At 48.7% G+C, this 15,609-nt stretch overlaps 1 protein-coding gene across 2 annotated transcripts; it reads left to right on the top strand.

Annotated features, from left to right (window-relative positions):
• Nucleotides 1–388: 388 nt before the first annotated feature.
• On the top strand, nucleotides 389–15,307 carry LOC132541951 (laminin subunit beta-1 variant-like). Of its 2 annotated transcripts, XM_060203658.1 has the most exons (3): nucleotides 389–827; nucleotides 11,493–11,640; nucleotides 15,172–15,307. In XM_060203658.1, the coding sequence occupies exons 1-3, from the start codon at nucleotides 522–524 to the stop codon at nucleotides 15,186–15,188; spliced, it is 471 nt and encodes a 156-aa protein (XP_060059641.1). In that variant the 5' UTR covers nucleotides 389–521; the 3' UTR covers nucleotides 15,189–15,307. The 2 variants fall into 2 exon arrangements, with proteins under 2 accessions (XP_060059641.1, XP_060059640.1); XM_060203657.1 differs by lacking the exon at nucleotides 15,172–15,307 and having other exon boundaries at nucleotides 11,493–11,878.
• The last annotated feature ends 302 nt before the right edge of the window (nucleotides 15,308–15,609 follow it).

Here is a 15,609-nt window from a genome sequence, read left to right as displayed (position 1 = left end):
GGAGCGAGGGAATCCCCCCTCGGTATTCTCCCGGGGTTAGGCGCCTTCAGAGTGCAGGGTCTTCCCAGCTGGGGGTCTGCGCCCCCCCCCTCCCCGCGCAGACTCTCCTGGCCCAGCCCCTCCCTCTCACATTCCCAACTCCCAAGGACAACTTGTCGCGCCTGCTTCCGAAGGGGGGGGGGGCTACTCTCTGTGCCCCGGAGTCGGCAGTCCGCTCTCTCTCCTTCTTTTGTCTATTTCTGCAATAGACTTTTGTTTATTTCTTCATTGGTTCTTCTAGGAAGAGATTCTGTTTTCCCGCTCTAGTCTTTCTCTCCCTCTCCCTCTCCCTCTCCCTCTCCCTCTCCCTCTCCCTACACACACACACACACACACACACACACACACACACACACACACAGAGAGAGAGAGAGAGAGAGAGAGAGAGCTGTCTGGGTTCCTTTTCTCCCGGCCGGGCCTTCCCGAAGCGCGTCTAGGGACCCGCGGTCCGACGGCGGCCCGCGGAGGGGCAGGTGAGCTGGATGGCGGCCCCGCCCCGCGCCGTGGAAGGTGGCGCCTCGCCTCCCCCCCTCCCCCCGGCCCTGTCCCCTCCCGGGGCTCGCCGGCGCCACCCGGACGCGGGACTCCCCGCCTCCTTCGCGCCCCCCCAGCGCCGTCCGCGCCGCCGCTCCAGTGGGAGACTGGGCCCCGAGGCCTCCCAGGGGCGGGGTCGGAGGGCGGCGACCCGGGGCGGCTCAGCTCCAGGTCCCCGCGCCTTTCCCGCGATCCCCGAGCCCGGTTGCGTCCAAAGCCCAGGGCTCCTGCAGCCCCGCGAAGACGCCGGAGAGGTAGGTGAAACCCCCCCTCGCCTTCCCCTGGTTCCAGGGGCTGAGTCCGCAAACGGTCACCCGCGGGGCCGCGTGAATGTGGGCTCCCAGCTTCACCTTGAGCTCTGGACCCACCAGCCTCCCCGCGGGCCTCGGGGCGCCACGCAAAGCCTTGCCCACCCCTTCCCTCATCTTGTCCCCCTCCTCAAGAGAAGATGTGTGTGAGGAGGTAAAAGGGAGCCTCCCCCCAGCCTCCCCAGTCTTCCACCGCCGCCTTGGCTCCCCAGAGGCCCTGCGGAAAGTCCCACCCAGTCTCAGGCCCTCTTCACCTGGTATCGCTGCTCAGGGCCCTAGCTAGAATCCAAGAGGGTGAAGCCAGAGAAACTGAGGCTTCTTAATGAAGCAAGGTCCCTTGAGAAGAGGGAAGGCTATCCTTTCTCCATGCAAATTAGAAATTGACTTGGAACTCTGAATACAGAGGGATCCCCCAAGCCTCTAAGGTGCGGATTCAGCTTTCTTTCTAGCAGGCTCCTGAGGAAGTGGGGAGGAGAGGAGGATACTTAGGTTTCCTTGTCCTCCGGGCAGTGCTGGAGCTGGGGTGGCCTCTAGCCTGGGACAGCCAATATTAGAATGTGAAGGGATGCCAGGCTCCGCCATCTTGTTTGAAATTTACTCACACAGATGAGGTGTGTGCGGTTTTTTTTTTTTTTTTTTTTTTTGCAAGGACTGCTGTTTATGGGAGGGGGCAGAAGGCAGCGAAAAGATCTCGGTTTGTGGAATAAATCTTGGGACAGTTTTAAAAAAATGACTTGTCTTTGAGAAGAGGTATAGAGAGAAACAAGTACAAAGGGACTGCCCCGTGGGCATTGTGGAGTCTCTCAGGAATTAGTAACACTCAGGAGGAGTTGGTGAGCTATCCTGTACCAGGGCAGCAGTGCTTAAACTCAGAGTGTTTAAGTACTATGTAAAGATGAGGGTTCTAACCAACATGCCCCAAGCATGATATGTGTGCTCCTGATTGTGCTCAACAATAGGGGAAGAGGAAGCAAGAAATTAGTATTTGCACCATGATAACCCCTCTCTTCTGAAGTAGAACAGTACACAATATATTCTACACATGCTAAGTATGGATATATACAGGGGATGAGAGGACTGGCTTTCCAGTTTCAGTAGAAGCACAAAGCCCTCTTAAAGAAGAGGAAATGTTCTTGACACTTTTCATTGCTCAGTGTATTCCCTGAACTTTGGAGAGGAGTCCCCATCTTTTCCTGATGGTATACCTCCAACTCTTCTCTTCTTAGAGTCGGGGACACTTTGTTCCCTGTCCAGAGGAACTTTCTCTCTTAATCCCTACTCCAGAAGGGATTAAGCCTCTTGCCATCTTCAACTTCATTGCCTTGGGCTTCTTGTGAAGTGAACTGCCCACCTTCTGCCACAATGATTTAGAATCACCACCACCACCACCACCACCCCCCCCCACACACGTGTACACACACACACACTGCCCCAGAAGAAATTAAAGGAAACCATTATTATATACTTCCATACCAGGCATGAGGGACACCCTAGACATCCTTAAGAAGAAACTCGTCCATAATTAGCAGGACTCTCAGCATCGTTCTCATTCCCAGCATAGAGTTAGCAGTTCTACCTTCATGAGGCCTTATGATGACTCCTGAAATGGGAGCATTGGCTAGGATGGAACTTAGTCTTCTACCCACCCTACCTCCAACTTCTCTTCCTGGCTTGATTAAAAATTCAGGATTCACATAATATCGAGTTAAAAAAAAGTTTGATTATTTTAAGGATATTCTCTTTTTCTTCTCCTTCATGTCTCTCGTGAGTATAGGAGTTGCCTTCTCCCACCTCACCCCCCAATGTATAGGGACAGAAAATCTATGGGGGAGGGTTGGAAAAAGGAGGGAATATCTAAGTAGATTCCAGTACTGGCAGAAACCACCAGGTCTTCAGATTCAGTCCAGGTCTAGCAGATTCAGTCCTCCAAGGCTTAGATTCAATAATTATTTGATTCAATAATTCTTAATTAGACCCCATGCCCCCCATACAGTGGCACAAAGTTCCATTTCCCTTAAGAAAAAAGAAAAACCAAGCACTTGGGGTTTCAGCAGTTTTCAAAAATAAGAATAAAAAAGTGCTATACTTACTTGGTGGTCAGACATGGAGGGAGTCTGTAGTTTGACTAGCTGACATGGACTCACAAAGAGACAGATCCCCAAGGTTGAAGGGACAGGAATATGACCTGTTACTACTACAACCATAGTGAGGTAGCTTTGCACTGACAAGGGAACCTGGGCTGATCACCAGGTAGAGGATCAGAGGGCTAGGAGCTCAAATCTCTCTCTTGCCTGGCTGCTTCACAGCCCCCAGAAGTCACAAAAATCAGGAACAATTTATAGGAAAAAAAAATTGTAGTCTGTTTAGTTACCCAGATTCACCCTTAAAATTGGTGAAGGAAATTTGCTCCTTTGTATGATTTGCAACCTTCTGCTCTGTGACTTGGCAGTATGTGGATAGGTTTTGGGTCTTGGAGTGCAAAACTCAGTGACTACAGACCTAGGTGGCAGGATTTGGGGCCTCTTCTCTCCTTTTCCCGTGCCCTACTATTGCTTCCTTCTCTCAGAGAGGCTTTGGAAGGTGAGATAAGAGGGACTTTCTTGTAGAGACATGAAAAAAAAGCCACAATTTCTGTGAATTTCAGTCAGACTCCTTGAACATGGAGTTAAAGAACTGTCCAAACTGATCAGAGCAGAACTTGTGTCTGGAAAATGCCGAGAGACAAATATGGTGGCTAATGTGGGGCTTCACTGTTTTCCCTTGAGCTGATAGCTGGGTGCTTACCAGAGTGACCTTCACCTGTGGAAATAGCCCAGAGGCAGCTCTCTTTGCTCCACTACAGTCTGAAGCAAAGAGAGAAAGAAGGCTAGTCAGTTTCAGGCCCAAACTTCAAACTTCTTTCTCAGGAAAATGCCACCCTAAGCCCACCCTGTCCTTACTCTACCCTTCCACTTCGTCATCTGCCCAATTGTGGGAATAACAGTCTTCACCTTGCAGGAGAAATTAAGGTCAAAGCTCCCCTTATCCCCACACCCAGTTTGGGCTGGGTCTGAATCATGTCCTTGCTTTTGAAGTATTCAAGGTTACTGCTAAAGTTTGCATATCCACTGGAGTGGAAGGTTTAGTTCGAAATAATTGGGAGATCAAATGAGAGCCGTGAGTGAAACAACCATAAATTCCACAGACCACACCAACCAGAAAAGTTCTTCCTTAAACTACGAAACCCAGACACGCAGGAGCTGCTTAGAAGGCCCAAAACTCTTCTAAGAAGAGAGAAGTGAACAACTAGGGATCGCATTCATTTAAATAGAAAGAGAGAGGGAGAGACAGATTCCACCACATTTCCACCCAATAAACCCTCTACCTCTTCTTCCCTTGCTTCCATTTGACTGGGGACCAGGACGCTGAGGTAGGTAGATCCTACCTTCTCCCTCCTAGGCTCTCTCTGACGGGGCTGAGAGGTCTCAGCCTTGAGACTCCTGGGAGACACTGCAGTAGAGTCTGATGTTGGGAGCTGTGATGGTCCTAGACGCTGTGACGAGGGGATTCAGACTGCCTAACTGCTAGCAGCCCATCGCTCCCCACCCCTCTGATCTTGCTTGGGGCTGAGAAGTCCCGAAGCCTGCGCCCTGCAGCCCTCCAACGGGGAGTCATCCCTTCCCCTCGGGGCTTAGCCACGAGCAAAGTCTCCGGACTAGTCACTGGTCCTCGGTGGGCTGGACTGGACGGAGGCGGAGAGGTGGCTGAGCCCCCGCGGCAGAGCTGGTGACCAGGGAAGTGTCAAGGGCCCCTCAGGGACTGAGGGCGCCCCTACTTCCACCGGCGGACAGCCCCGCCCAGGTTTGCGCCACAGGACTGAAATCTGGAAGCCAGAGAAAGCATAGCTCGGCCCGGCCCCGGGGAACCTCTGGACGGACGCTGGAACCTAGAGCTGGAGGGGCGGCTTTCTAATCCAGTCCAGCGCCCAGAAGCGACACTTAAGAGACCGTGGGAGGTGGCGCCCATTCGGGTACCCCTGGGCCCTCGACCCGCAGACTCACAAAGCCTTTGCCGCCCAGAGAGATGCGGTGCAGCCCCCGCCCGAAGCCCCGGCGGCTTTGGGCACAGACTCAGCTCCTCGCTCCAAGCGGGATACGCGGGATATGCATGCGGGACCCAGAGGGTAGGGATGGGGCGCACCTTCCGACTGAGGGTCTTTTCTGGGACAAGTGGGTTCTAGTCTTCAGTCTCAGCTGCCCCTCACCAACAGTTCCTTTACCTCTCTCAGACTCCACCACCTTTTCTGGCGGGGGATTTCACCTTCCCGGACGTGCCTTCCTCCCTGGCATAGGGGCACCCCTCTCCTCCTGAGCGCGAAGTTTAATCAGAGCATTAAGGAAACCGAGGATTCGTATTTGGGCAGTTTGGAAGGAGAGGACCCAGAAGCGGTGGTTAACCTCCTGGTATAGCTAAGAAAGTAGACACACACAGCATCCTGGCCCACTCGGCTTGCGGGCTGCCATGCGGGGGGGGGGGGGGAGGGGGGGGCGGGGGCGGCAGGTCCAGTCCTGAAACCTGGCGCTTGTTTCTATCTCCTCTCTGACCACCTTGCAGAGTTATTTTCTTTGTGCCTGCTTCCTTCTCTGTGTACAGTTGACTCGATCCCTTTCCCGCACAGCCCTGAGCCAAGGAAACTTTAAGTTCACAGAGAGCGGCTGCAGCTGGCAGTCTGTCCTTCTCAGTCTCAGGCCACGCACTAAGCTGCAAGACTGGTCAGAGTCTGGAGAGTCTGGAAAATACTTTCCCTTCCCTTCCCTACCCACCACCATCACCCTCAGACAGAGGGGTTGTGAGCCTGAAACTTTCAAATGTTTTTTGGTATGGACCAACTGGCAGGAGGATATCCAGCCCCAGTGGAGCATACAGCTTAGAGATACAGAGAACGTGCACACTCCCTCTCTCCCTGCTCAAGGCTGTGTGTGTCTTGTGGGGACTGAGCCTGGTGGGCTGCTGTGCCTCAGCCTTGGTGTTCTCAGCGCTTGAACAAATGCCTGCTGTTTTGGGGAAGGCTAGGTGCCAGAATTCATCCACAACTGTAATACACAGAATTGTTCTTTCTCCATTCTCCCTTGTCAAATACACAACTCTATTTCACTGCCCTCCTCCCCTCTGCACCAAATTGGAAGTGTTTGTCTTTGAGTAGTGGAGGAAAAGTTCTTTACACTTTGGGGATTACTCACTGGAACTTTAAAATCTGGTAAATGTTATTGCTGCAAGGAGGGATGCATTTGTGTATTATAGTTAATACTTACCATATCCTATAATTTCAGACCCCTTGGGTCACAGATTAAGAGCTGTTGTATGAATTTATTAAAGAAACTCATGCCTGGAAAATGCCAAGACTGGATACAGTCCTCACTGTTTTCTTTGAAGCTGATACCTCAGTGTTTTCCAGATCAACCTTTTTCATCTTCTCCCTCCCCCCCTTATTGGGGGATTAATATTTTACTCTCAACAGTAAATACAATAGTTTGTACATGCATAACATTTCTCAGTTTTCCACAGAACAATACAGCCTCCACTAGGTCCTCGGTCATCCTTTTCCAGGACCTCTACTCTCCCGCACCCCCCCCCAACCTTTTTCATTTTCAAAACCACCTATACTGGGCCTGAAGATTTATACTGATTTATAGAACTGTCTGAGTCTCAGAGGTCCCAGGTTCAATCCTAGGCACCATCATAAATCAGAGTTTAATTAGTGCTCTTCTGGTTAAAAATAAATAAATAAATAAATAAATAAAAACATCCATATTTGCAGTATTCCTCTTTCCACCACCATCCTTTCCTTTTGCAGGCAACCTTCCCTTTCTTCTGGGGACCAAGAGCTTGGAGAAAGTAGGAAGAACTTGGGAGGTGGATTCACCTGTGACTGGTCAGGCTCTTGGGCAGACACTCATAGAATCTTGAGGAAAAAATAGCTTGCTGAAAATTCTGGGAAAGTACTCTGCCTAGGTGGAGAGTGGGCAATAGAATACATCTTTCAGAAACTCCCAACTCTTTTAGGGGCTCAGGACATAGCTAGGGTTAGAGATGGGCAGATGAAAAGGAGAGGATTTACTCTCAGATATCCATGCATTCTTATTTATAGGATGCAGATAGCAGGCACACCCTCTGAAAAACCCTGGGGGATGAGTTTTACCCACTATATTTTAGATTGAACTCTTCCATCCCAATAAAGTAAAAGCTTCTTAGCCTCTTCCCCACTCCTGTCCAGTGATCAAGTTATCCTACAGAAAAGTCAAGTTTCTTTGAGACCTGAGAATTGAAATAAAAATTTTCCCAACACCAGGACTATATTTAGGGAAATGAGGGGAATTGGAGATTATCATCAGGTTTATTGCACCCTTTTCCTCAACACAACACACACTCCAAAGCCAACTCTTCTAGTCCTTAACTGCCTTCACATTTCACACCAATGTAACTTGGGTTAGAAAAGACCACCAACCAGCCCCAGCAGTTCTGAGGTGTAACAAGAAATCCATGGTTGGCTAATAGTGTTCAGACCCCTGCCTGAAAATAAAAAGAAAAAAAATAAATACTTTTCTGCTTGGGACAGTTTAAACGGAATAATTCTGACTGTGAACACCTGACCTAAATGCTTTTAATCAGAGCAGAAGAAAGATATGCCCATTTGCTTCCTACTTTACTAATTAAAGAAAGTTAATTGGCATTTTCAGGAACTTCCAACTGAGGGTCAGAAGCCTCTAGTCATCCCTTTGCTCCTCCTGGCTCCCTCATACTCCACCCCTCCCCCCACAGGCCAACCCCACCATGGAGTTGGCCTCTTTGAAGCAGACAATGGGGGGGGGAGGCTACCTTCAGACTCCTTGGCCACGCCCCTGCACTGGGACTTTGGCCCTGAAAAGGCAATGTTGTCATTGGTTAGCAGTTCTTGCTCTGCTGGGTCTTCCCTCTTCGATGGTCCCTGGGAGCAGAGACTTTACAGACTGCAAGTCAGCATTACCAGCTGGTGGGGTGCAGCTCCTGCTGGAGCACCAGAGCTCATCCCCGTGTTGGGCACACAGGAGGTGTTCAGGAAATGTTAGTTGAATATGGAATAAAAGTGCCCACTAGGCAAAGGTCTGTGACTTTGTTGAGGAGTCTCTGAGGCTGGTGTACAGGGAGCTCCAAGGCTTCCTAACTGCCTAAGCAACAACCAAGGCTTGGTTTTGCCTTAAGCATTTCTTAGATGTTCTGTTTTAATTCCAGCTTCCTCCTCACCTCCACCCCCACTCCCATTTATTTTTCTACATTCTCTAAGGCAGGATTTTGCACACCACAGCAACTAGGAAAGACTCATTGAAAAGTGAAATGAGAATTTAACATCATTCCACAAATCTTACACACACACACACACACACACACACTCCAATTACTTCAGACCAAAGGAAGTTTGAACCTGAAATGAGTCACATTAATTGCCCCCCAATTCTCTGTTCCTTGTTGAAGAGGTAGTTACAGGCTAAAGGGCCCAAGGGGCCTTTCTTTTATGGACACTGTTCAAGTCAAAAGACCACATTGCATATATACAGGCTGAGACCCACACCTTTCAACCTAGACTGGTTCTCTAAGAACAAAGCAGACTTAACTTTCTCTCTCCTTTCTTTCCTCCTTCACCTCCCCCCTCCCTTTGTTATTAACAGGTACTATTTACTGAATGCTCCCTGTTTGTGAGGCATCAGGATAAATCCTAAACTCATTGACCATTCATTAATCCTTACAACAACCTTAAGAGTTAAAATATCTATCATGATCTTCTAAAAGTAATTGAGGAGCAGGCCAGGACATGGTGCAGTCTTTGAACATGAGGTTGTAGACTTGATCTTCAACATCATATATGCTGGAGTGATCCTCTGGTTATCTCTTTCTTAAAATGACTTTTTTTTTTTTGTACCAGAGCACTATTCAGCTCTGGCTTATGGTGGTATGTGTGTGGGGGGTGTTGAACCTGAGACTTTGGAGCCTCAAGTGGGAGAATCTCTTTGCATAACATTATGCATTCTAACCCTGCCTGAATAAATATTCATAAATAAATCAATAAATACAGTCACTCATGGGATCAGGAAATATCTCACACAGTAAAGTACACACTCAATGACCTATGTTCAGACTTCCAGGAACCACATGGGAGCACCTACTCTTGAAGTTTCAGGAGCTTAGCCTCTCCATATCCTCCCCTCACCTCTAGAAAAATTTAAAAAAATCTTTTGGGAATGGAGAAATTGTTCAGGCACAGAGTCCCAGCAATAACCTTGGTGGAAAAAGGAAGGAAAAAGGAAGGAAGGAAGGAAGGACTTGGCAAATGAAGAAACTAAGAATTACTTTAAGTAGAAAAAGGGAGAGGTAGTGTGTGTGTGTGTGTGTGTGTGTGTGTGTGTGTACATGTGTATGATGTAAGAGTGCTGATGAGATATTGGCAGATCTAAATGCTCAAGTATAATGAGAGTGGAGATAAAGAAAATTGACAGAAGATCTTAAAGTAAAAGTTTTGGAAATCTAGAATGTTCTAACAGAACACAGCTTCTTCTACCCTAAAGTGAACAAAGAAGGGATGCAATTAACTGTCTAATTCAGAGCCCCAAATATATTCCCTTGAAATGGGCAGATAATGAGTCCTACAGTATGTTCGCAGTTGAATTCGCCTGATGTCGCTCAATTCCCCCCATTCATTTTTGTGAATCTGTTGGGCAATCTTTGTGAGATGCACAGACAATACCTGGACTCTCACATAGTAAGGCACAGGACACACGCACACACACACACACACACACACACACACACACACACACACACACACTGATGCACACCACACAGATCTGACTTTATTCTGCCTCCAGAGTCCCTTATGACTCAACTTCAGGATGCAAAATAGGATTTGGAGCAGAATAAATGTGCAGGAGGCAGTGCAGGGCACAGCTGTTCCAGATGTGTGTTTGGTAATTAGGCATCCATGAGATCCCCTGAGTGCTGGAAAAAGCTTGCCCTTGAGGGCAGGGGGACTGAAGGGATGTGTGTGTGTGTGTGGGGGGGTGTCGGTTTGCACACAGATCTGCCTAGTCTGGCCTATGGCAGGCATGGCTTTTACTGTCTGGTTCCAGTGGCATCCTCACAGCCCCTTTTCCCTTCCTCCCCCTCTTCCCACAGGGATTCTCCTGGGACCTCTGTCCTAGGAAAAACTTTGGAGAAATTACTTTTTTTTTTTTTTTTGCTTGAAAGGGGGGATGAGGGAGTTTCGTTTATCCCTGACTTCTCATCTCTGAGCTCAGACTAGGTCCTCAGCAAAGTTTCCTAATCCTTAACACCCACCCACTCTCATAAACCAACCAGCCCCAATTGAAAGGAAGGACTGCCTGTCTTAACTGCCCCCTCTTTGGAGTTTATAGAGCAGTCATATATCCAACACCTTCTCTTAATCAGTAGGGCCTCTTTTACAACGTGTCCTAGCATCACATCCCTGTTCAGTAGGTTGTTTCATTTCTCCAGAGTCTAATGCACTTCCTTTCCTACAATCACACGCAGCCAGGGAAGTTATAAGCTCAGAACTTGTCAAATCTGGGAAGGGAGGGGATCAGGACTTGTCTTCATAATCAGTCTTGGTTGAATTATTCCTATCTCCATCTCCATATTCCTTATTTTCACCCCAGCTCTTAAAACTGAGTGAACCTCAAACTTCCAACTTAGAGAACATGCCAACTGCAGCCTTTCTATAAATGATTTTTTTAAATATATTTTTAAAATATATATATATTTTTCCTTTTGTTGTCCTTGTTTTTTATTGTTGTTGTAGTTATTATTGTTGTTGTTATTGATGTCGTCGTTGCTGGATAGGACAGAGAGAAATTGAGAGAGGTGGGAAGACAGAGGGGGAGAGAAAGATAGACACCTGCAGACCTGCTTCACCACCTGTGGTCTGTGAAGGGATTCTCCTGCAGGTGGGGAGCCGGGGCTCGAACTTGGTTCCTTACCCAGTCCTTGCGCTTTGCACCACCTGCGCTTAACCCACTGCACCCTCTAGAAATGATTTTTTTTTTACTGATAGGAAAGACACTAGAGTCACCATAATTTGAGGTTAAATATTTTATTGGGAGTAGACCTTCCGGTTGTAGTTCACTTTATTTATTAATTAATTATTTATTATTAATTAATTTATTTATTATGAGCAGCTACACCGCTGCGGGATTACTTTTGCAGATGGAGGGGGGAGAGGGTGAGAGAGAAAAAGCACCACGGCTTGAAACTTCGCCCAGTGTGGTGGGGGGGGGTTCAGCAGGCACACTATCCAGGTGAGCTAATTTACCAGCCCCTACTTTACTACTTTATTAATAGCTGCTGTGTTCTTAGGCTAACCACTTAATTTCATCAGGCCGCTGCAGTCTGCTTTTTCAAGTTGAGAGAGGGGGTTAAAGATGTTGGTGCTGCCCTTGAGCTGGCTTCCGGGAAGATCAAAGAATATCCGGGGGCTGTGGAAGGTTCCCTAGATTGGGATATGGGGTGGAGAGCAGATGGAGCCATGATTAGCTGTGGATTCCTTTCCCAGTCCTCTCATTTAATCCTATTTCCCTTGCTTGGCAGAGGGCGCCAAAGGCGACGCTCAGGCGGCCAGCTCCAGACCAAGCCCAGTGCTTCTGCAGAAACCAGCCTCCACCAGGCGAGAGATGCGGACAGAACTGCTTGAAGATCTTTATTCGGGACCGACTCTACGCCAGGGCGCCGCCTAGAGGTCAACAGCCGCCTTGGCTCCTAGTGACCACAGAGAGCTGTTTTCACAGCCACTAGAAATTGGGGAGGGTGTGGGGGGGGATTCTCTCGGATCTCAGGGTCACCAGCTTCTTCCATTCCTAACTACTCAGACATTTCCTCCTCCTCACAATGAATCCTAGGAAAGATGAGCAGGGAATGCCAAAAGTACCTGTTTTTGTAATTCTCAGTAAACGGAAGGTGATGTCAGCTTTACTTTCTTTGAGGATCCTGTGATCTGAATCTGCATGGGCACTGCTTCTTCTTATCGTCCAAACTGTACAGCCCTTCCAATTAGCTCATCTCTGCTTTATCACCTAGGAGGGAAGGGAGTAGAGAAAAGTTGCCCCCAAATCTTACAACTTGGTCATCTACATTTTCAACTTTCTGGATAATGTGGAGATCAATATGCTTTTGGAAAAGTATTCTGAAAGATTTTTTTAAACAACTATTTGACTTAACTCATGAGTCAGTGGGGGGGGGGGGCTCTCTAGCCTCTAGCATATGCAACACAGGGGATCAAACCTACATGCTGTTCTTTACCACTGAGTAACCTCCCTAGTCACCCAGGAACAACTTCTCTTCTCTTCTCTTCTTCTCCTCCTCCTCCTCTTCCTTCTTCTATTTCACCCAAAAACTTATGAGGTATAAAGGAAACATTGTCCAAATAGTCTTAACTCAGTGGGTGACCATCAACTCAACTAGTGCATATCAGGAGTGACTTTTAAGAGTGCTTGCTGTCATCAGCGCCCCTGCTGGTGGGTGTTTATGCTGCACATTTGAAAATTGATATCACTGGGACCAGGCCACCTCAGAAAAAGGAAGGTTGGTTTCTGTGGAGGTGGGTCTGAGGTGTTATTCAGCCACATACTGAGAATTTTTATTTATTTATTTTTATGTTGAGGGGCTTTTTTCTTTTGCCTCTAGGGTTATTGCTGGGACTAGGTGCTGGCACCAGAAATCCACTCTGCTGGTGGCCATTTTTTAAAATTTGATAGAGAATTGAGAGGAGAAGGGGTGATAGGGAGAGAGAAAGATAGACACCTGCAGACCTGCTTCACTGCTTATAAAGCCCCGCCCCCCCACCCCCACCCCCGGGCAGGTAGGGAGCCTGGGGCTTGAACCTAGATCCTTCCATGGGTCCTTGTGCTTAGTACTATGTGTGCTTAACTGACCAGGTATACCACCACTCAGCCCACAGTAATTTTTATTTTTTTAAACTGGGGTTTATAGCTTGCATTCTGTGCGGGTGGTGGGGGTGGGTAGAAACCACAAAGCTCTACAGAGTATGCAAAATGTGTGTGTGCATATGTGTGTCATTCTGAGGCTATGGTCTTTCCAGATCCTAAGACTTTAATGTAATTTGGTTCCCTTTTCATGGCACAGGGAGCCAGGGAGACTCAAGTCAGCAGTGGGATGGGGAGATAGCACACTGACCTGTCCTCCAGTCTTTCAGGCCTCTAGGGTGGGGTATGGATGAGTAATAATAGTCCTAAATGATGTGGAGACTGTTGGCCCCTTTATCCAGTCCTCATTTCATTTCACTTTAACAGCTCCTAGAGGCAAATCCTGATAGGAGAATTGACTACCAGCAACTGCCATCACATTTTAAGTTTTTAAAAAATACAGCATGGTAGGGAGTCGGATGGTAGCGCAGCAGGTTAAGCGCAGGTGGCGCAAAGCACAGGGTCTGGCGTGGGGATCTTGGTTTGAGCCCCCAGGCTCTCCACCTGCAAGGGAGTCGCTTCACAGGTGGTGAAGTAGGTCTGCAGGTGTCTATCTTTCTCTCCTCCTCTCTGTCTTCCCCTCCTCTCTCCATTTCTCTCTCCTATCCAACAAAGACAACAACAATAATAACTACAACAATAAAACAACAAGGGCAACAAAAGGGAATAAATAAATAAATACCTTTTTTAAAAATACAGCATGGTAAAGAGCAAAATGAAAGACAGCAGTTTGAGCACACAAAGATGAGTGGAGTTGGAAGGGCCTCCCATCCCAGAATATAAATGTTGGGATGGAGACAAGCTACTTCCTGTCCTCCCGTTGTTAATAAGACACACACCCCCTTCTTGGCAGAAGGGGACCACCCCCCTCCCCCAGTCCCTCACCAGATGGGGCAGAGTGGAACTGCCTGCAGTGGAGTTTTGCCTTTCAAAAAATCTGGAAACTGTAGCTCACAGCCTAATATTTTCCTGATTTTTTTTCCCTTTTGAAAGCATGTACTTAGTTTAATGAGATAGACAGACAGATAGATGATAGATATCAAAGCACTGCTCAGCTCTGGTTTATAGAAGGCCCAGGATTGAACCTGGGACCTCTGAAATCTGTAGGGAAATCTGATGTGCTACCACTGGGGTATCTCCCCAGCCCCTGAAAACTCTGATTCTGTTTTTTACCTATTTTAAAATTGTGTGGTGCCTTTTCTTGGCAGGAGTAGGTAGATGCAGTTGGTTGGTGGCACCTGCTCATGTCTCTGAGAGGAAGGTGACAGGAATGCATTTCCGCCCCCACCCCCAACCTGGGCTTGCAGCTGGGCCTCAATCAACTTTGCACCCAAGCCACACCAGAGCTGAGTAACTATAGCCTTCTAGTGCCTCTTCAACCAGAATCTTTGACAGTAGCAATTTTGTCCCATAGACAAAAAGAGATTTTTCTTGACTTTGTTCACAAAGGCCTAATAACAATTGCAAATTCTGACTCCACTAAGTTTTGTTTAAGAAAAACCAACCCAGAGCAGAAACACATTATAGAGAGGGCAGTGGAGGTCTAGATAGTGGTAGTTTTGTTTGGTTTTGAGGCTGTTGAGGCAGCTGGTACATCGTGGCACAGGGCAATTCGGACATTCCCCAGAGCTAGCTATCCATAGTTCCACTGTTTTTCTCTTCCAGGAACTCCTGTCTGATCAAGCCCCCACCCCTTCCCAGACTCCTTGCCCCCCTCCCTCCTTCTCACAAGTATACCTGGCAATAAGCGGGTGCGGGGGGGGGGGGAATCGTCGCTAGAGAGGGGGAAAGAAAGAAAAAAAGAAAAGAAAGAGAGAAAGAAGGAAAGATAGAGGAAGAAAAGAGGAAAAATCCGCTTTTGGCGGATAGATGCAAAGAAAAGAGAGCCCGGGGAGTGTCTGGCCCAGCTCAGGCTTCAGCCAAGAAGGTGCAGGGCTCCTAATTCTGCTTTGTGGGGAGCTGGGGGGGCTCTGCTCTGAGGCTTGCTGAGCCCGCAGGAGAGCGCAGGGCTCCGTGACTCTTCAGTCTAGGCTGTGACTGTTCCAGTCCGGCTCAGCTCTCCTAGATCGCCCGACTGGGACGCGGGCTGGCGGTGCGGGGACCCTAGAGAGCAGAGCGCGTCTGGCGCTGGGGACCGCGGGGCCAAAGCACGAGCGAGGGCTTCTCTCCATGCGGACCAAGTCTGCTCCGGCACAAAAGAAAGGGACCGAGGCTGATGCTTGGGCGACTGGCTCGTAAATTTGTTTCCCTTTCCTTTTAACCCGCCCCCCGGCAGTCTTTCTTTTCAGGACGTAAGAGGATGTAGACCATTTGAAGTTCATCAACACGGTGAAGTTTTATTGTATTTCCGGCCCCCAAGATTTACACCCGGGAGGGGGAGCGGGAGGCCGGCGAACTCCCTTGCTCCCTTGGACTTCTCGGCCGGCCAGACACGTGGCCACTCCGGACACTCGCCTGGGGTTGAGGGCGGGAGGGAGCCGGCTGGAAGGAGCCAGACCGCTTACTCCGCACCTTCCTACAACGCCACCGCCATCAACATCACAAGGTAAGTCCGCTGGCACCCTTGGCGCAGGCCAGGTGTGGGGTGTAGGAGCACCTGTGAGGATGTGACTGTCTGGAGGGGCAGAAGTGACAGTTGGTGGCCGAGGAGCCAAAGATGCATGAGTCTGGTCCAGAAGGAAGAAGCAAACTCGTTCTCTGCGCCCCTGCCCTGCCCTCCTGCTCCT

Source organism: Erinaceus europaeus, chromosome 12, assembly GCF_950295315.1.
Source record: "Erinaceus europaeus chromosome 12, mEriEur2.1, whole genome shotgun sequence".
Classification (NCBI taxonomy): Eukaryota; Metazoa; Chordata; class Mammalia; order Eulipotyphla; family Erinaceidae; genus Erinaceus; species Erinaceus europaeus.
Note: the sequence above shows the minus strand (reverse complement) of the source record. Positions and strands in the feature narration are given on the sequence as shown.

What these genes read in the sequence shown, in the direction of transcription:
- LOC132541951 (XM_060203657.1), top strand. Translation starts at nt 522, where the DNA reads ATGGCGGCCCCGCCCCGCGCCGTGGAAGGTGGCGCCTCGCCTCCCCCC. An exon ending in CCCGCGAAGACGCCGGAGAG is followed by an intron (nt 828 to 11,492) that starts GTAGGTGAAACC and finishes CTTGCTTGGCAG; the next exon opens with AGGGCGCCAAAGGCGACGCT.